This window comes from Rhineura floridana, chromosome 17, assembly GCF_030035675.1.
Source record: "Rhineura floridana isolate rRhiFlo1 chromosome 17, rRhiFlo1.hap2, whole genome shotgun sequence".
Classification (NCBI taxonomy): Eukaryota; Metazoa; Chordata; class Lepidosauria; order Squamata; family Rhineuridae; genus Rhineura; species Rhineura floridana.
Genome location: NC_084496.1, coordinates 1,496,641 through 1,517,118, shown reverse-complemented (window position 1 = coordinate 1,517,118; position 20,478 = coordinate 1,496,641). Strand labels below are relative to the sequence as shown.

At 46.7% G+C, this 20,478-nt stretch overlaps 1 protein-coding gene across 6 annotated transcripts in view; it reads left to right on the top strand.

Moving 5' to 3' along the window:
- The window catches only part of SLC5A11 (solute carrier family 5 member 11), a 33,620-nt gene extending 14,510 nt beyond the window's left edge, over positions 1–19,110 (top strand). For all 6 annotated transcript variants that reach the window (XM_061600132.1, XM_061600131.1, XM_061600127.1 and 3 more), the window contains 11 exons: positions 611–715; positions 3,942–4,047; positions 7,396–7,476; positions 9,109–9,314; positions 10,138–10,273; positions 10,723–10,830; positions 11,155–11,305; positions 11,768–11,936; positions 12,324–12,539; positions 13,720–13,894; positions 15,442–19,110. In XM_061600132.1, the coding sequence (XP_061456116.1) occupies positions 611–715; positions 3,942–4,047; positions 7,396–7,476; positions 9,109–9,314; positions 10,138–10,273; positions 10,723–10,830; positions 11,155–11,305; positions 11,768–11,936; positions 12,324–12,539; positions 13,720–13,894; positions 15,442–15,662 (1,674 nt within the window). In that variant the 3' untranslated portion in view covers positions 15,663–19,110. The remainder of the gene's footprint in view (positions 1–610; positions 716–3,941; positions 4,048–7,395; positions 7,477–9,108; positions 9,315–10,137; positions 10,274–10,722; positions 10,831–11,154; positions 11,306–11,767; positions 11,937–12,323; positions 12,540–13,719; positions 13,895–15,441) is intronic.
- The last annotated feature ends 1,368 nt before the right edge of the window (positions 19,111–20,478 follow it).

The window sequence follows — 20,478 nt, the reverse complement described above, 5'->3', positions numbered from 1 at the left end:
CTTGGACCCTACGATTGGCAGGTGAGGCCTTGGTGGTGGTGCTACCACCAAGCTGTGCCTGGCTGGCACTGACCCGGGACAGGGCCTTTTCAGTGGTGGCTTTCCAATTGTGAAATGTCATCCCCAGTGCGGAATGTCTGTCTCCATCAATATTAACATTCAGGAGGAATATGAAAACATTCCTGTTTACCCGGGCATTTGATGACTGAAGAGGACTGTTCCTGGCAACCTGAAGATTACTGTGAAATAATTTTTAGTAGTGTTTTGAATGTTCCTAATTGATATGGTTGTTTTGGAATGTTTAAAACTGTTTTTAGTATGCGTTTCTTGTTGAATTGCTTTGCCTTTCTTTGCTGCCCTGGGATCCTTTGGGAGGAAGGACGGGATATAAATTCAAGACATAAATTCGATAAATAAATTAACAGTTCCCAGGCATCTTTATAGTGGAAGGAATGGGCTTGAAATGTGCCTTAAACGTATGGTGTTTGTATGCAGCTGAAGTATCTCCCAGGACTTCAGATACCCCCACAGAGAGCTGCTCTGTGCAGGTGATGGCTTGTTTTTCATCCTGGCTTCCTCTTTTCATCATGGTTTGTCTTGCTCCTTGCAGGTTACAACCATGCCGGAGTATTTACAGAGACGGTTTGGGGGCAAAAGGATACAGATCTTCTTAGCGATTCTCTACTTGTTTATCTATATATTCACCAAAATCTCAGTAAGTAAGGAGGCGAGAGGAGACAGAACAGAATTGGCTTGGAAAGAGTAGGTCAATATAGTCTTCATAAGTGACCTTTCTATGTTTCTCCAATATTGTGACAGTTGCTAAATGGCAGACAAGTGGATGAAAGGAGGGAAGGAGCCTGAACTGGATTCTGGATTTAAGACTGCACAGGCTGCAGGTGAAGGCTGCTGAATCCATTCCCCCAGTTCATAGACACGATTATGGGAAATATCTTCTTTTCCTTCCTGTTTTTTAAGAGTTGACTTTTTATTTATTAAATTTCTATCCTGCCCTTCCTCCCAAAGGAGGCCAGGTTGGTAAACAACAAGCGCTAAATCATCTTGAAGACATATTTAAAAACAATTCCAATATGGGCACAGATCAGGAGACATCTCTCCTTGAAAGGCTTGTTGGACGAGATAAGTCTTCAGGAGGCATTTGGTGACTGTATATATTTTTGTGCACACAGGGTCATTTTACAAAGTGGTCCTTGGTGCCCTTGTGGTGGTCATGTGGGCAAGCAAACATGAGAGCATGTCAGTGTGCAATTCTACATGCCCCTGAACTGAATCTCCCTCCTTATCTATTTTGTCTGTTGCCGAGTTTTGCTATTTTTGATTCTGTCTGTTTGCTTTGCTCCCTTTCGTAAATTTATTTTTCTGGATGTAGATGTAAAGGAAATGGTGACACCAGCAGAACACGTTAGAGATGTAACTGCCCTTATACCGATCCCGGTCCATTTAGCTCAGTGTCATTTACACTGACTGGCAGGGACATTCCCAGCCCCGCTTGGAGATGCTGGGGGATTGAATCTGGGACCTTCTGCATGCAAAGCAGGTGCTCTGCCACTGAGCCACGGTCCTTCCCTGTGCTGTGTTGCGTGTGGACAAGCACGGACAGAAGATGGCTAGCCGGTCTGGTTTAGTCATTTATTCTGCTTTTTGGCCACTGGGTTGTAATGAGTAACTTACTAGCTGGCTCTCTTTAGTTGCTCATTAACAACCAAACCGCACTCAAAGCCACCAAGGGGGGCCAGAGGGGGGAGGAGATGCGGAACCCCATTTCCACTTGGGTGTCTCTCTCTTATGTGCAGCAGCAGCAGCAGCTTTGGGCTGTACCAGAGACAGCTGGCTTGTTTTGCTGATGTCATCAGCTGGCTCCGATGTGTGGATCAATTGCAGCAAAAGGAGTGCTGAAGTGACATATAGAAACAGGGTGGCTCAGGACGCCATGGATGGCTGATACTCACGTTCAGGGTTGGCCTGATTGCCATGTAAAGCGTTGTGAAAGATCACACACACACACCAGCACAAGACGGTGATTTGGGGGCAGTTGTGTGTAGTTGTTGTTGGGTCCATTTTTGTTTGTTTGCATGCCTAATTGTTCTTTTGATTGAATCATCTGGCATGAGCTGTGCAAAGGCCCTTCGTGCGCTGAACCCAAACTCAAATGTGGTTTGTGCTGGGTTGCACTGATGCAGGCTGGTCAGAGTTCTGTGATGCGGTGGGGGATGGGCCTTTCACACACAAGATGGCCTTTTGACCCATGGCTCTGTATTGTGTCAGGGTACGGTGTCTCCCTTGCAGGAACACTGGCAATCCTGACAGTTAACTTCAACAGCATTCAGGTCAACCCCTCCTCTTTCGGCAATGCAGTGTGCAAATTTTGAAATTTGCCATTCAAGAGTATGCCAAAGCAAAGAGCAGGGGTGTGAGTGTGTGTCTGTGTGTATGTCTGTGTGAGTGTGTAAATCACATCATGCTGTTTCTAGCAGCCTGGATTGGAAAATGGGCTGCCTTCAAGTCGATTCCGACTTATGGCGACCCTATGAATAGGGTTTTCATGGTGAGCGGTATTCAGAGGGGGTTTCCCATGGCCTCCCTCTGAGGCTGAGAGGCAGTGACTGGCCAAGGTCACCCCGTGAGCTTCATGGCTGTGTGGGGCTTGGGACCCTGGTCTCCCAGGTCCTAGTCCAGCACTCTAACCACTACGCCACAAAGAACACACGAATCAAAATACAGCCATATCTCAGAATTTGCACTTAATCTGAATTCTGCAATGCAGTTCTCCCACCAAAAAGTGTTTCTGAAAATGCATGCATTTGGGGAAAGTGTGTTTAAAATTAGTAACTGAAAATAACTTACAAAAATGTATCATATTAGGGACTAATGCTTGACAAAATATCTTCAGTTACTCCTAATATAATGCATTTTAATGTTATTTTCACTAATATACTCATTTTTATTTATTAATCCTTCACTGAAAATGGAAATGGGCTGCCTTCAAGTTGATCCCAACTTATGGTGACCCTATGAACAGGGTGTTCATGGCAAGCAGTATTCAGAGGGGGTTTCCCATTGCCTTCCTCTGAGGCTGAGAGGCAGTGACTGGCCCAAGGTCACCCAGTGAGCTTCATGGCTGTGTGGGGATTCGAACCCTGGCCTCCCAGGTTGTAGTCCAACACTCTAACTACTAGGCCACACTGGATTGGAGTCTGCCCCAAATTGCTGCTTCTGCTCTCCAGCACCTGTGGAGTTTCGTGCTCTTGACGAATGACTAAGATGCTTCAGCCCTTTGTGAGAGCTATTCCTCTTGCAAACAAGCTTCCCTTTCATATAAAAGGGGCTAAACAGAGTTTAACTGTCAGTGCACTGGGGGCGGGGATGGGTACAATTCAGTTTCAGAGCATAATGAAGCTGACAGCCATGCTTGTTCCCAGGGTGCCTCCTGGCTGCCACTATTTTCCAGGAGGGATCCAAGCACATGCCAGAACTTTAGGGTTGCACACTTAAATTAGATAGATTAAAGCTCTCTGTCGCCCTACTGTGACAAGCACACTTAAAAAGAAATCACAGACTTTTTGCAGTTTGGGAAGTGACAGGGAAATGCAATGAAAAGTGTGGGATGAAAGGGTGATTAACGGACCGGGAAGGAAGGCATGTAAAAACACCCTACAAGCAAATCAGATGACTGCAGGTTGAATGCTGTTCCTTGTCATATAACTGCCCAGTGAACAAATCAGAATGAATGCTCAATAAAGACCAGGAGCAATCTAACTACTGTGTAAGCGTTGTGCAAGCAAATCAGGAGGAAAGCTGAATAAAAGGGTCATCTGAAGGAGCCCTTGGGGGCATAAATAATTTTGATGGCTCCCTTCCTCCAAGCCCACTTTGGGCAAGGCTCTGTCCAGTCATAAATGTCTGAATTTTGTCTCCTTCAGGTTGACATGTATGCTGGGGCACTGTTCATCCAGCAGGCCTTACACTGGGATCTCTATGTGGCTGTCATTGGACTCTTGATAATCACAGCTATTTACACTGTGGCAGGTGAGCCTGAACATCCCCTTAATAACCTTATCTCCTTATTCATGCACTAAGAACAGAGGAATCCCCCCATTAGAGTTTTGTCTTTTTAGAAGGGTTTGTCAAAGATATTTTGCTGCCTAAGGCGATGGATAAGATGGTGGCCCCATTTAGAATGTAACATAAAAAGGGACCTGCTGGATCCGACCACAGGAGGTCTATCTAGTCCAGCATCCAGTTCTCAGAGTGGCCAGCCAGATGCTCCAATGGGAAGCCCACAAGCAGGACCTCAGTGCAACAGTGACTCTCCTTTCCTGCCACTTCCAGCAACAGGCGTTCACAACCATATTGCCTTCGTCAGCAGAGGGAGAACGTAGCCATCATGGCCAGTAGCTATTGACAGCTTTATTATCCTCCATGAATTTGTCGAATCCTCTTCTAAAGTCACCCAAAGTTGGTGGCTATCACTGCATCTTGTGGGAGCGAATTTCATAGATCAATGATGGATCGCATGAAGAAGTCCTTTATTTTGTCTGTCCTGAATTTCCCAACTTCCCGTTTCATGTGATGTCCATGAGTTCTAGTGTGATGAGAGAGAAAGAAAAACTTCACGTAAAGAAAGTGACTGGGCAGGCAGTTGAATCTTATTTTGACATGGATGATTGGGGCCGTGTCCTCCGGGGGACAGCAGGCTAGCTTAGAGGGCAGAGGGCGTGCCGCCCTCCAACATATCACTGCTATTCCTTGCTGTCCCAGCATCTGCTGCCTGAGGTGACTCTCCCACTCTGCCAATCGGTAGCGTCGCCCCTGATTTCTAGCAGTTATCTCATGGTGGTGATCCACATGAAACGTGCCTGGGCCCAGCCCTCATTTGATTGCCTTGGGCAAGCACTGGGCAGTTGATATTTAACTCATGCATGTTGGCGGAAAAGATCAGCTTCACGTAGAGAGCCACATGATCAATACTCAGCATGAGATCATGCAACTCCACCTTGTGGCAGAAATGTTTATTATATATATATATTTTAACCTGCTACTTTTCTTTGGGATTAACCCAAACCCCCAATTTGAGCCCATTTTGCAGTGTGTGAAATCCACAAGTGTGTAACGAGGGGCGATGGCTGCCTGATCTTTATTTTACATTTGCAAAGCACACTTGGCCAACTGTCCACAATACAACTGTTGCCTTGCATATAACAGGACAAGGAAACCTCACAAGGCTGTATCCAGGACCCTTGAAGATCTAGATCAAGTTTTGCAAAGAATTTTGTGAACCTGATTGTGTGTTTAGGTGGCTTTCCTTGTTCGGCCCCTGCATTAAATCTCTGTGTCTCTCCTTCCCAATCTGACAGCTGACTGAGATTAAATCTGACATTAATTCTCATGTCAGCAAATAAAATAATACAGGGAGCATTCTCAAAAGTGCTGCAGGTTGCAGTTCACATTGTATATAACTCCTTAAAGATAACTGGGATGCAAAGTGGTGCTTTGCAAGAAGGGATTGACTGGAAAATATTGACTCCACTTTGAGTAAAGAGGAGTGATTCGGCAGGCACTGCAGCACTTTTGATTGACCTTCTACAGATCAAGAACAGATTGAGATTTACCAAAGACAGAGCTGTTCTGTTCTGGCTGTCATAATAAGTGGCACTCTTCGCCACCCTTTCACCTTCCTTTCTTTTGACTCCCTTTTCACGCTGGTCACTCACTGCTGCTCTTGCCTGCTTGCCTTTTTATCTGCTTTCCTGTGGGCTGGAGGAGCTGATTTGGAAAGGTGACTTAAAAAGGGTTTGGTGAGGAGGGGTAGATGGTAGTTCAGGATCTACTGGATGGTCTGCAATAGGCTGATAATGGTTACTGAGTCCCAGGTATTGAGCAACAGTAACAACAAAAAGCTCCCCCTCCCCCCGCTGCCCAAATTGGAATCTCTGATCTGCAGCACTTCAGAGGTAGATTTGTGTATGGTTTCTGGGGTACAGATGGCAACTGTCTTTGCCCCTGAGGCATTATTTTGCACCAGACTCCAGTTGGTAGACTTGAGTTCTAGTAAAACAAAAAACCCAAAGTCAGTCCTGCAGTAAAGAGGAAACCACAAAAGCAGGACTACAGCTGAACGTCAAGAAGACTAAAGTAATGACAACAGTAACTTTAAAGTTGACAATGAGGACATGGAACTTGTCAAGGATTATCAATACCTCGGCACAGTCCTTAACCAAAATGGAGGCAATAGTCAAGAAATCAGAAGAAGGCTAGGACTGGGGAGGGCAGCTATGAGAGAACAAGAAAAGGTCCTCAAATACAAAGATGTATCACTGAACACTAAAGTAGGGATCATTCAGACCATGGTGTTCCCGATCTCTGTGTATGGATGTGAACGTTGGACAGTGAAAAAAGCAGATAAGAGAAAAATCAACTCCTTTGTAATGTAGTGTTGGAGGAGAGCTTTGCGCATACCAGGGACTGTGAAAAAGACAACTAATTGGATGTTAGAACAAATTAAACCAGAACTGTCACTAGAAGCTAAAATGATGAAACGGAGGTTATCATACTTTGGACACTTAATGAGAAGACCTGATTCAACAGAAAAGACAATAATGCTGGGAAAAACAGAAGGAAGTAGAAAAAGAGGAAGGCCAAACAAGAGATGGATTGATTCCATAAAGGAAGCCACAGACCTGAACTTACAAGATCTGAACAGGGTGGTTTATAACAGATGCTCTTGGAGGTCACTGATTCATAAGGTTGCCAGAAGTTGAAATCGACGTGAAGGCACATAACAACAAGATCCTGCAAGCTGGAAGTTTGCCCAAGCCTGAATTAAAGCATCAGCCGCGGAATGATCAAATGAAGGAAGTGGATAAGGGTAATTTCCCCTCTTCCCTCACAACACTAGATACTGGAGACATTAATAAAGCTGAATGTTGGAAGATTCAGAACAGACAAAAGGAAGTCCTTCTTCACACAGCGCAGAGTGAAACGATGGAATTTGCTCTCACAAGAGGCAGCGATGGTCACCAGCTTGGAGGGCTTTAAAAGAGGCAAATGCATGGCGGCTCTGTTCTCCTTCCACTGTTGGAGGTAGGGTGCCTCTGGACACCAGCTGCAGAGAATCACGAGTGGGGCTGTTGCGCTCATGTCCTCCTTGGGGGCTCCCCAGAAGAGGTATCTGGTTGGCTACTGTGAGAACAGGATGCTTGACCTCATGCGGCAGCCAGGCTAGTCTTATGTTCGTATCCTTCAGATATAACAAACCACCACATCTCGGGGTTTTCTGGGCTGGAGGCTTGTGGTGCATGTGCAGATCCTTTGGACAAGCATCTGTCCAGACCAAGTTTCCAAGTGCAGGCCTTGCTCCTTCTTTTCCCTCTGCAGGTGGCCTGGCGGCCGTGATCTACACGGACACCCTCCAGACGGTCATCATGCTGGCTGGTGCACTGACTCTGATGGGCTTCAGTGAGTACGAGGGCTGGGGAGAAACTCAATTCGGTTCGCATTTAAAGCCGAATCTACCAAATTAGCACTTTCTGAAACAATTTGAGAACCGAAAACGCAGCCATCCTTTGAAATTCAAACTCATCTGAATTTTGCAATGTGATTCTCCAATCAAAATGACTGCATTACTGAAAGTAACATGCAAAGATGCGTTATATTAGGGGAAATCACTTTCAAAAATGTGTACATTAGTCAAAAACACACACAGGAGAAATTAGGGGAAATTCTCAGTAAAAAGCTGAAGAATTTTCATGAGGTTTTTTTTTTAAAAAAAATAGCAAATTGCTGCAGAAATTGAGAGAACTGAGCTTTAGAAAATGAGGAACTGAGAGAACTGGAATTTATGCTTTGGGATGTGATGCCATATATTGCCTGCAGAAGGAAACCCAGCCATCCACTCCGTTGCCCCCAGTCTTCGCTTGTACCTCCAAGAGTGGGTGCAGTGTAGCACCTATGTATGTGACCCAGGAAGATTCTGGGTGGAATCTGGCATCTCCCTCAAGCATGCTCCGAGCCTTAGTCTCCTCATCTGCATTATGGGGGGACAGTGATGTTGGCCGATCTGAAGAAGTGCTGTAAGGTTATCTGTGCAGAGAGATTTGAAGGGTGTTATATTGGGGTGGGGAACCTCAGCCCCAGACCACTCTGTCTGGCCCTCAGGACTCTTCCCAGGCCAGACCCCTCCCCGGCCCTCCTCTGCACCCTCCTAAAGTGTTTCTGCTTGGTTGGAAACTTCCTTGAACCAAGACAACACCTTTCCCTTCGCTGGATGGAGGATGCAGAGAGGAGTGCACAGGTGTGTGTAGAAAAGCCTCGGACTTCTGCAAGGCTGGATCATAGCCTATTGTACAAAGGGAAGAATTGTGTCAGTTGCCCTGCCCAGTTTTAGCCTCTGGCCCTGCCCATCGTCACTAGCCCGTAGCCCTGGAAGGTCCTTCATGAGGGGAAATGGCCCTCAGATTGAAAAAGGTTCTGTGCCCCAGTGCAATAGAAATACTAAGTGTTATTAATTACTGCATTCGTTGGTAGATTTTTGGAATGTGGGTGTATCAGGAATGCTCCATGAAGCATATGAAGGGAAGTTACCTTTGCTATATCAGTGGTATTGCAGTACAAAAGCCATTGATTCTCCTTTAAACCCAGTTGTTTGAACTTAGGCACCCTCTCTCACATCCCCACCATACATTTAATGCACATGGCTCCCCCCCCAAAGAATCCTGGGAACTGTAGTTTGTTAAGGGTGCTGGGAACTGTAGCTCTGTGAGGGGTTTGCTAACAACTCTCAGCACCCTCAACAAACTACAGTTCCCAGGATTCTTTGGCGAACGCTATGAGTTGTATTCAACTAACTTTTTCTAAGAGTAGATCAAATGGAATTAATGGACCTAGTTTGTCAGGGTCATTAATTCAAATGGGTCTACTCTGAGAAAAAATAGTTTAATACAACCCCATGACTGTCAAAGTGATATCAATGGGCTCTAAATGTATGGTGTGAATGTGATCTTAGTGCTTTCTCAACCGCAGCAGGCCCATGCAAAGCAAATCTCAACATCAGCAGTAAACGTGAGGATGGTTTCCTGTTCCACTTTCCAGGCTTTGCCAAAGTTGGAGGGCTGGAAGATTTGCAGAACAGATACTTCACAGCCATTGCTAGCAGCCACCATGGAAACAGCAGCTGCGGCTTGCCCAGGGAAGATGCCTTTCACATCTTCCGGGACCCTGTCACGTCTGACCTTCCCTGGCCAGGAGTCCTGGTTGGAATGACCATCCCATCATTGTGGTACTGGTGCACAGACCAGGTAAGGCTCTGCTTGTTGCACAAGGTCTGTTGGCCTCCTGGCTGGGCTGACAACGAGCCATTTTCTACGCAAAATTCTGGAAGAGAAACCTGGCTCAGGTCCTACCTTATAGGAGCTGCATAGCCACCATCCCTCACCAACAAATGTGGGGACTGATGATGTTGCCAGCCCCTGCTGGGTAATCTGTCACATTTGGAATAGCAACCACAACACTTGCATCCATACCATTCATCTAATGCACATGGCTTCCCCCCAAGAATCCTGGGAACTGTAGTTTGTTCAGGACACTGGGAATTGTAGCTCTGTGAGGAGTAAACTACAGTTCCCAATATTCTTGGGGGCAAGCCATGTCCTTTCAATGTGCTTTGGATGGTGTGGATGTGACCAAACCCACTTCATTTATTTTATTTATTTACATATAGACCACTTAAACATAAAATAAATCCCTGTGGTCTACAGCAGAATATAAACCAAACGTATAAACAGTCTGCAAAATAGTAAATGCAGTTTAAAACAACCATAACCACAGCATGACTAATAAAATGGTAAAATAATTTATGCAGGGATTTGAACACCCAGCACCTCATGTCCAGGACCAACACACTATCCATGGCACCAAATTTGTCCTCTGAGTATCTCTCAGGTGGTGCTTCAAGGTCATTGCTGGGGGCTGTAGAGACAATTATGGCCTGCAAGGAACATGAAGGGGCATGCAGAAAGGGTTAGATGCACTGTTATAACTCTGAATAAACACTGCCTGCCTGGCTGTATCTCACAGCTTGCCTTAGATGAGCCTGGACCAAAATGCCTTTTTCCTTTGCAGGTCATTGTTCAAAGGTCTCTTGCAGCCAAGACCCTCTCTCATGCCAAAGGGGGTGCCTTGCTGGCCTCCTACTTGAAAATCCTGCCTCTGTTTATGATGGTTTTGCCTGGCATGATCAGCCGGATCCTCTTCCCAGGTAAGAAGGGATAGTAAGATGCCCCGAATTTCAGGTTTCCATGGGCAAATAGATTTTGGTCTGCATGCAGCGAAGGGACATGATTCAGAGCAAAGATCAAAGGTCTCCTCTCACTTACTTAATTTTTTTATTGTAAGAGTATTTCTAAACTGCCAACCCCTTCATAAAACTAAAACAAAATATGGCAGAGTACAATTAAACCATTACAATACCATAACATTATGAAGTCATAAAATACAGAACAAATGACCAACACTGAATCAAGTTAACTCTCTTGGAATGCTTGGTGAAACAGGAACGTTTTCAGCAGGGGGCAAAATATCAGAAGATCAGACTTGTGGGTGCCTGCCTTTCGCATATAGATTGCTAGCAAATGATCTCCCGCACTCTTGACATTGCTCCCTCTCTCCCAGCTATTCACAACTAGTTTTAATTGCATTTTGTCATAGATCTTGTGGCCTGTGCTGATCCAGAAGTCTGTAAAAAGATCTGTGGCAATCCGTCTGGATGCTCTGACATCGCATACCCAAAACTTGTCATCGAACTTCTGCCACTGGGTAAGGCAGGGCCTGGTGGACAGGACTTCCCAGCAACCCAAACAGAGATGCTCAGCGATGCAGGGGAGAGAAATCTAGCTACAGATGGGAAGCTCATAGCACTTTGTGACAATGACAAATAAGGGGCCAGATGCTCACAGCTCACATCCCATAATTCAGTGGTGGCTGGTGCCCATTGGGACTGGCAGGATGCAAGGCAGGGAGGCCAACTGTAGGCCATGTCCATTAACTTCAGTGGGTCTACTCTGAGTAGGAGTAGCACTGACTACCACCCTCTGCTTGGTTGAGGCTGCCCCTTGTGACACGCTCGCTTTTTGCCTTCAGGTCTAAGAGGGCTCATGATGTCCGTGATGATCGCTGCTCTGATGTCCTCTCTGACTTCCATCTTCAACAGCGCAAGCACCATTTTCACCATGGATCTCTGGCGACATTTCAGGCCTCTCTCTTCCGAGTGGGAGCTCATGATTGTTGGCAGGTAAGCCATTCATGTAGTGGCACAATCCAGCTGGTGTCCCAGAAAATCCCAGAGTCGCCTTCAAACAGGCGGTAGCCAAACAAACTCCAGAGTAAGACGTTCTACATGGTACACTGATGTGCATCAGCAACCCCAAATATTGGGCTGTATCCAATCCAACGTTACCCGTACTCAGAGCACAGCCATTGAAATGAACAGATGTGACTTACTTAGGTCCACTTATTCCAATAGGTCTGCTCTAACTCAATGTAACTGAATATTTTTTAAAGATGTTTTGTTTTAATAAGTTTTAAAGTGCTTTGTTGTTAAGATGTTTTAAAGTGCTTTTAGTGTCTTTGTTTGCCCCCTGGGCTCCTTCTGGGAAAAAGGGGAAAATAGATATTAATTATTAATTATTAATAAATTAATGATAATGATAATCAACCAGAGAGAGTCATAGCCAGGCCTTTCTCCTTGGTTCAGGGTATTCGTCCTGCTCCTCGTAGTCATCTCCATTTTGTGGATCCCACTGGTCCAGGCCAGCCAGGGTGGCCAACTCTTCATTTACATCCAGACTATCAGTTCCTACCTGCAGCCCCCGGTGGCCGTGGTCTTCATTCTGGGCTGCTTTTGGAGGCGAACAAATGAAAAGGTAAGGGGTCCTTTTGGGGGCCTCAGATTGTGGTCATTATCCAAAAGGAAGTGAGCTGAGCCAACAGTGTAGGTTGCAGTGCTATACTGGGGAAAGGTTGAAGCTCAGTGGTTAGAGCACCTGCTTTGAATGCAGAAGGTCCCTGGTTCATTCCCCAATGGCATCTCCAGGTAGAGCTAGAGAACCCCTGCCTGAAACTCTGGCTGCCAGTCAGTGAAAAGCAGCCAATGGTGTGCTAGATGGGCCAGTGAGGTCGTGGCTTGGGCTAAGGTAGCCCCCTCTGTTCCTGAAATATGGACCAATATGAATTTCTCCCCTCTGGCTACTTCCTACCTGCAGCGCAGATGGCTCTTCTTGTTCCAACATAGGATTCTTCCTTCCTCCCAGGGTGCATTCTCTGGTCTTTTGGTTGGCATGATAATGGGCCTGATCCGGATGGTGCTGGATTTCATCTACCTACAGCAGCGGTGCGATGAGCCAGATGACAGGCCAGCTGTGGTGAAATACGTGCACTATCTCTACTTCTCCATGATGCTGGGGCTGGTCACGCTGGTGGTGGTGGTGGCTGTTAGCCTCTTGACGGAGCCACCTCCAAAAGAAATGGTGCGTAATTCCAAGTGGGCACTGCCAACTCTTGTTTCTTAAAGAAATCCTCTTTGGTGTTCTGCTCCAGTGCAGAAACTTGGAGCAAAATTAATCAGGAGGCAGCAGAGCTTTTTAAAAGCAGATGTTCCAACTGCACAGCTTCCCCACATTAAAAACCCTGCACAATTTTTTTTAGAAAGCCAAACAAACACAAAAGATGCTTTTGCTCCTTGCTTGCATCCTGCATCAGTGGTGATTCCTCCATAGGAGTCAGTCGTTCTTATCTACTGTACAGTGATGATGCATGTATAAATCTACCTTAGCTCCATCACAAACAGGGGCAAAAACAGGGAACACTTTGAGGGTATTTACAAGGATATGACAAAATGCTGCTGTCTGAAGATGAAGGTGAAAAAGAAAAAGGTGTTTTAATATGATTTGGGTAGTTTGTTTTAAGTTTGGAAACTGAGCTCATCCTATGCTGTCCCTGACATTTTATTTATTAAATATGTATCCCATCCATTCTCCCAAAGAAGCCCAGGGCAACACTGCTTGTCATTTAAGTGCTTAATAAACACATACCTAATGTGTCTAATCCCCCCTCCCATTTTTCAAACTGCACATTTCAGCTTTCCAGATGCACATTTTGTGTCCAATTGCACACTAAACAAACAAACAAAAAACCCCACCTTAGGAAGCACTTGGCCTAAAAGTGGGATTGTATAACAGAGCAAGCACCCTCCCTCCCAGCGGCCACTGGAGGAACCTTCTGCACCAAGTCATGGCCCAGGGAAGAGGGTTCTATGTGCCCACATTGCTCTGAGCGGCCTGCCTGGTGTGTACACTACACACTAGACTGCAAACACACAGAGGCACACGCGCATGAACTGGATGCTGGGCCAGGTGGGCCTTTGCTTTCATCCAGCATCCAGGCTGCGCTTGTGTTCATATGCTGTGCTCCAAACCATTTGGTACTTTCACAAAAATCATAGATGTCTCTCACAGCACAAGCCTGCCAGTGGTAATGGAAACCTCCAGTAGTGCCCACTCTAGTTTTGCCTGAAAATCTTGGGATCAACACAGGAGCGAGCCCACAAACAGGTGGGATCCTTGAGAGCTGATGAGCTGTCTTTCTCTCCTTCTTTTTGAGTCTGGGAAGAGGAGCCGTTCTGTTCAACTGATTCTTTTGTCCTGACAGGTCAGCCGTCTTACCTGGTTCACGCGCAAGGATGCTCCCGCAGAGGACATTCCAGCAGCTCCTGGTGCTCCTTCACCCATCCCAGCCAATGGCATCCATGAGGCTGGTGTTCCATCTACAGTGCAGCTTGATATCAGTGATGGGGGCACTGAAGACATTTGCAGTGATAATGCTTGTAAGTGACCCATCGCTATAGCTGCAAAATCCTACAAACATTTGGATTTGGTGCATGCCAATAATCACGGCAGGAAAGAATGTTACGTTGCCCCTCAGGCCTGGCCATACTCCCATCATCCCCCGAGTCACATAGCTGGCTGGGGCTAATGGGAGTTGAGATTCAGAACATCTGGAAGGCACCAGGTTGGTGAAGGCTGCACTAAGCAATGGTTGCTCCCCACAAATACTGAAGAATGTCCACAGTTTGAAATCGAATCTAGCACCCTTGTGCCTGGAGTCGTCTCAAGGATGAGTTCCTCTTAAGCAGAGGGAAGGCAAGTCAACTCTTGGTCTCACAGTGGCCCCTAGAGGTGGTCCTGGCCAAAGTGTAGGGTCTTTCCCAAAGTTCTTCAAGTGCAGAAACAGACTTCTGTGGACTGTACCATGACTAGGCAACCTGGCCAGACTCAGCCTTGCTGGTGTATTTTTCTCCATTATGTTTAATGTAAAACTTCAGTTTAGAGTGATCCTCCTGCTCTAGAGGAGGTGCGCGCATCAGCTGTGGCTAGGGCAAAGAGGGGAGGAAAAGGGGCTGGCTCCTGATCAGCCGCCTTCCCTCTGTTGTAACTGGACTCAGGAGGAGGAGCTGTCCCTGTCAAAAGTGCTGAAGCCTTTTGCTTCAACACTTCCTGGTTGCAAAGCACTAGGACCCTCTCCTGGGCCCCCTCCTGTATCCTCCTTTTCTTCATCACTCCAGGATTGGTAAAGGTTGCAGAGGTCAAATGGTTAGAAAAACAGATCTAAGATACTTGAGTCACTGTGACGACATATTCTGGGACTGGCAATTCTAAACTGAAAGGTTGTGATCTTTTCTAAGTGGTGAGGATGCACACCAGAGACTTGGCCAAATGTTGGATGTCTTGGGAACAGAGGAAGCTGCCTTATCCTGAGCCAGACCATTGGTCCATCTAGCTCAGTATTGTCTGCCCTGACTGGCAGCAGCTCTTCAGGGTTTCAGGCAGTTTTTTTTTTATCAGCCGCACCTGCAGATGCCAAGGATTGAACCTGGAACCTCGTGCATACAAAGTAGGTGCTCTGCCCACTGAGCTATAGCCCACTGCTGACAATAGAAGGATACTCTGTTACCCTCAGGGGATTCCAAGTTAAGTTACCAGCTGAGGGGTTTGAAAATAGGGCTGAGTACAGAGCGTGGTGAAATATACTGAATCAGGTCCTTGATTCTTCTAGCTCATTATTGCCTACACTGGGAGTGGAGGACCTTTGGCCCTCCAAATGTTGCTGAACTACAACTCCCATCAGCCCCAGCTAGCGTGGCCAATGGCCAGGCATGATGGGAGTTGTAATTCAGCAACATCTGGAGGGCCAAAGGTTCCCCACACCCACTCTACACTGGCAGGCAGCGGCTCTCATCAGGGTTCCAGGCAGGGTGCATTTCCAGCCCTACCTGGAGATGTCAACGAGTCCTGAACCTGGGACCTTCATCCCAAGCAAAGGGTTCTCTCCTGGGCATGATCATTGCCTGACTGCTGACTGTCTCCTCTTTAGGTGCCTTGGAAGGTAAGAAGGCCTCTAAATTCACGAGGCTGCTTCTGTGGATCTGTGGGATGGAGAGGGAACAAAAGGACACCCCTAAGACTGCTGCTGAGCTCAAAAGAGAAGCGGCTGCAGCGTCCCTGGAAGAAGCTCCGCTGGTGAAACACATCCTCAACATCAACCTGATATTGTGCTTAAGCGCCGGCGTCTTCCTCTGGGCTTACTTTGCGTAGTATTGAGCTGTGCTGATTTAAGGGACGCTGCCGACTCCCCTTCAGCCACAAACAGATGTGAATTGCACTAAGGTGGACTGAGATGGAGGATTGCACTGAACAACAATTCTGTACAAAACAAAATGCGTTACATTCTACAGAACAGGAAAGGCCTCACGGTTTGTGGATGGACTTGAGGAGTTCGCACTGGGTGAGACCTGGAGCCTCTTCAATGTAAGCGGGTCCCTGGCAGCAATTATGGACAAAGGCCAGTGGAATCTTTGCTTGGCACAAAGCCCCCTTTTAAAAAAATGAAGCACTTTCCTTCAGCATGCATTTCCTGACAGTTGCACGGCCACAGTGACCAATATTGCCCCATGCCTCATTTGTGCCTCTGTGTCTTTAATGCAGCCTTCAGCAACCTGGTGCCATCCAGATGTTTTGGACCACAACTCCCATCAGTCTGGGAATTGTGGTCCCAAACATCTGGAGAGCACCAGGTTGCTGAAGGCTGCTTTAACATCATGCCACTCAGGCTTGCACACGCATGCTATGGTGATACTGTAGCTCCACGGAGCTTAGGGTGGGGGTGGGGAAGAGCCAAGGGGTGTGTGTGCGTGCATGTGTGTGAGGTCTGCCACTCACACAAGCAACATCAATGCCACCAATGTCATTGCAGGGGGAATGCCCACCTGCACTTCATGGATCTCTATGACGTGGGCATTCCCTTTCATATTAAAGTGACCAACTGGTGACACTCTTGTTCATACCCACACTGGAAGACCTTCTACGTCGCAAAATGACCGTGACTTGAGTTTCAGACTGACAGACATTTTGAAACTCTAGTCATAGTCAGGGCTTTCTTGAAAAAATCAAACCTGGCAGCTGTGACCCTCTGAGCAGTACTGGCTCCAGGCCTTGGAGGGCCCTCGGGGGGAAAACCCTGCCCCCCCCTCCAGTGATGGCTGGTGCCCATTGGGACTGGTGAGGCGGAAGGCAGGGAGGTCCAACAGTAGGTGGAGCCAGAGAGCCAATACTAGGCAGAGCCAACTAATCCTAGTTTTGTACCCCTCCTCTTCCCTGCTGAGTTCTACAAGGGGCAAAACTCAGGAGGAGGAGGCTGACCGCAGCCAGAAGGCAGGCCAGTGAGGGCCGGCTGAGGGCAGACTGTGGTTGGTGGGGCAGTGCCCCATGCACCCTATTGGAGCAGCCTCCACAGCTCTCTTCCTTCACTGAGTCTGCCATTATCACCAGCTGGTGCTGATCCTCTTCCTCACCATGGCTACCACCTGGCTTGCGTACCAGGCAGTGTGCCCGTGACTAAAGCAGCCCACGGCATCTACAGCTCTCCCTCCTCACTGCCACTGTTGCCTGGGCCAAAGCGAGAGGCAGGGGGGCACACTGAAAGGAGTGGGTCCAGAGAGCTCTTGCCAGTAGGCCCTTCTCTGCTAGGGTGAGGGCCCATAGTAGATGCCCAAACATGCTGACTGTTTGGCACCGTTCCTGCCTCTACGAATGTAAGAACTGTCTTGCTGGATGAAAGCGAGGCCTATCTTGTCTGGCCACCTGTTTCCAACCGCTAGTCAGCCAGGTGCCTCAGAAGGAGAGTGTCAGAATTATGCCCTCTCCCGTTGTTGCCAGAACAAATGTCTGGTATCCAGAGATCAAGAGATGGATTGATTCCATAAAGGAAGCCACAGACCTGAACTTACAAGCTCTGAACAGGGTGGTTTATAACAGGTGCTCTTGGAGGTCGCCGATTCATAGGGTCGCCATAAGTCATAATCGACTTGAAGGCACATAACAATAACAACAACAACATCCAGAGATAACTGTCTCTGCAGTTGTGGGTTCCAGGCTTATAGCTGCCATTAGGCCCATTTAAGCTAAATATTTTGAATGTGACAATGGTCCAAACTATTGCTCACCGGGACCAGGTGAAAGCAGTGGATCCTGCAGAACAGCTCACACCCTCTTTGCTCCTCGGCAGCTCTGTTAGCTCAGCATGGCACAAACCTTGGCTACAGAATGATCATAGTTGAGAAGGAGAGATCTCAACCACAGCCCCAGTTCACTAAGGCAAGCTTTGGCTGAGCTGCCGTGCCAAGCTAAAAGGACCGGGAATGAGCAAAGTGGCTGCGACCTCCTCCCTGGGAGTCAGCACATTCGCATGTTCCCACTAAGCCATTGCTTGGATCAGGTTTACGTGCAAATGCAGCCATTGTGAACAAGGACTTTTGTTCGGCCTGAACCTGCTGCAATGCAGGATGGGTGATCCTCCTGCAAGATTGTTGTTCTTACTCTGGATTGTGGGGCTGGGAGCCATGAACAGGCTTAGAAATTATTTACATGGGGACATAACAAGCTGCCTCATACTGAGTCAGACCATTAGTCCATCTAGCTCAGTACTGTCAGCACTGACTGGCGGCTCCTTTCCAGGGTTTCAGGCAGGGGACATCCCCAGCCTTACCTGGCGACACCAGGTATTGCACCAGGGACCTTCTGCATGCAAAGCAGGTGTTCTATGCACTGAGCTGGAGTCCTTCCCTTTACATTTGTAGGACAGACATGCCTTAAGGCTCTCAGTCACTGCGAAGCCAACTGTTATGTTCTCTGTCCTCTCCTGCAGCTGTATATTCCAAGTATGTTTGATTTACAGATGTGTTTATAATGTACAGCTCTGTATATTTCAGTGTTTATAATGCTGATGACAAGTGAAAAACTAATATTAGATGCTAATTTTACAAAGAGCATCATCTTGAAAAATGAGTATGTACAGGAAGAGGGTCTTCAGCAGGATAATAAACTGCAATGTGATGCCAGAGGATGAGAGCGCAAAATGGCCTTTTCTAGGATGCCGGGCAATTGCATAACCTCCCAAAGAACATCTGTGGCCATGGCTAGAAAGGAGAAAGAGACGGCAGTTGGAAGTTACAAAATATTTGTGAGCTGCAGAGGGATGACCAACTGGAGAGCGTTTTCAGTATCCCTTTTACTGTACATAAGAATGCAGAGTAGCTTTTTTACAGAGTATTTTATGAGCAATGTCATGTTTTTCATGGTCTTTTAAAGAATATCAATGTGTGTGTTTTTATTTATTGTTCTGAATGGAGCCTGGTGTCTATGCAGGGATGCCTCAACGTGCCTGAGCGTCTTTTGTTTCAGCCACTTTTCCTCACAATGCAATAACCAGTCTAATCCAGTGGCCTGTTTGCACCAGCTTCAGTGACGTGTGGAACAGTTGCACATGATTCACGGGGAAATTTATGCAAATCCTTGTCTTTTGGGCATATGGCAGGAGGATTATATGTTGTGCTGATAGTATTTAAAGCTCAGCTGTGTAATGCTTGTGAGGTGCATCCCAAAGCATGTTTCCTCGGAAGTAAGTTTGCTTATGACGGCTGCCTTCATTGTACAGAAGAAATTCAGCACTGACGAGACTATGCTCAAACTTGGCTGCCAATAAATATGTTTAGATAACTGGTGACTTTTATGCATGCTTCTTTCTGAGCAGGAAGGCTCTTCTCCAAGAAATATACTGAGAAATATGCTTGCTAATTAAAAAAAAACAATTTATACAATATATGGATATATCATATATATGAGAACTGCTGTGGTGTAGAGTGTCAGACTGGGACCTTGGCAAGCAGGGTTCAAACCTCCGCTAGGCCATGAAGCTCACTGGGTGACCTTGGGTCACTCTCTCAGCCTAACCTGCCTCACAGGGTTGTTGTAAGGATAAAATGGGAAGGGGGAGAGCCACGTTTGTACTCCACTGTGAGCTCCTTGGAAGAAAAGTGGGACAAAAATGTAAGAATAAATAAAAAATAAATGAATATATCTAGCACAGAGGACAAGAAAAACATACACCCCTCTACCACAAACAAAGACTACGGCCACTTCCAGACGACCTCTTTAATGATTAATCCTGATGGATTTATGGGGAGATCAGATGACACGGCATCAAGCAAGCATTATCCCACACTTTCCAGCTCATTTTCACTTTCCTTATTGAAAAATGACTGAACTTTGGGGAAGCGGGCTTGTTTCTCAAGAGCTTCAAATCAGCTGTAATTGCGCAACCTGCATTTGCCAGGATGTGATTGAATCCCCCTTGAAAGTAGTGACAGTCTGGAAGTGTCCTTGGATCAAGGCTGCTTTCAGACATGGGGCTTATTGCGTTAGCTGAACAGATCAAAAGGGTAGCACTTCTGTCCCAATTTCTAAAATTCCTTTCACACTGCAGTATCTGTTGTGTTAAAAAACAGTAGATTTTTCAGCAGACATACCGGCATTTCGCGCAACTGACTTTCACACGGCAGCAATCAACAGAGCCTTGTTTTCATCCCTCACATACACGGACGCTGCAGTTCCCCACTGTGTAGGAGGACTAAGATCTCATCCTGTCGCCATGCAACCCCTTGCCCTTCAGCATCTGACTTTTTCTTTAGTTGTATAGACACAGGGGTGTGCTTGAGAAATGCTGCTGCCAGCGCCTAAGTCAGAATACTGGTACAATTTTCGTCAGCCAAAAAACAAACAAACCGCACTTAAAGGGCAGGAATGCACTGCATGCTGAGATGTCTGTCACTTGAGTGGCTGTAGCTAGTGAAAAACTCCTGTGATTTTCCAGGTTCCCAACCTTGCAAATGGATTGTTTCTGGTATTATTTACTTGCACTACATTGCATTAGAATTCCAGAACTAGCTTGTATGTCATGTGAAAGATTAAATATAATGTGCAAATTACCAGGTAAGAAATCGTCAGAATAATGAAACAAAGTGCAGTGTGACAGCAGCCCAAAACAGACACAGTAGTTGTGTTGCCCAACATTTTC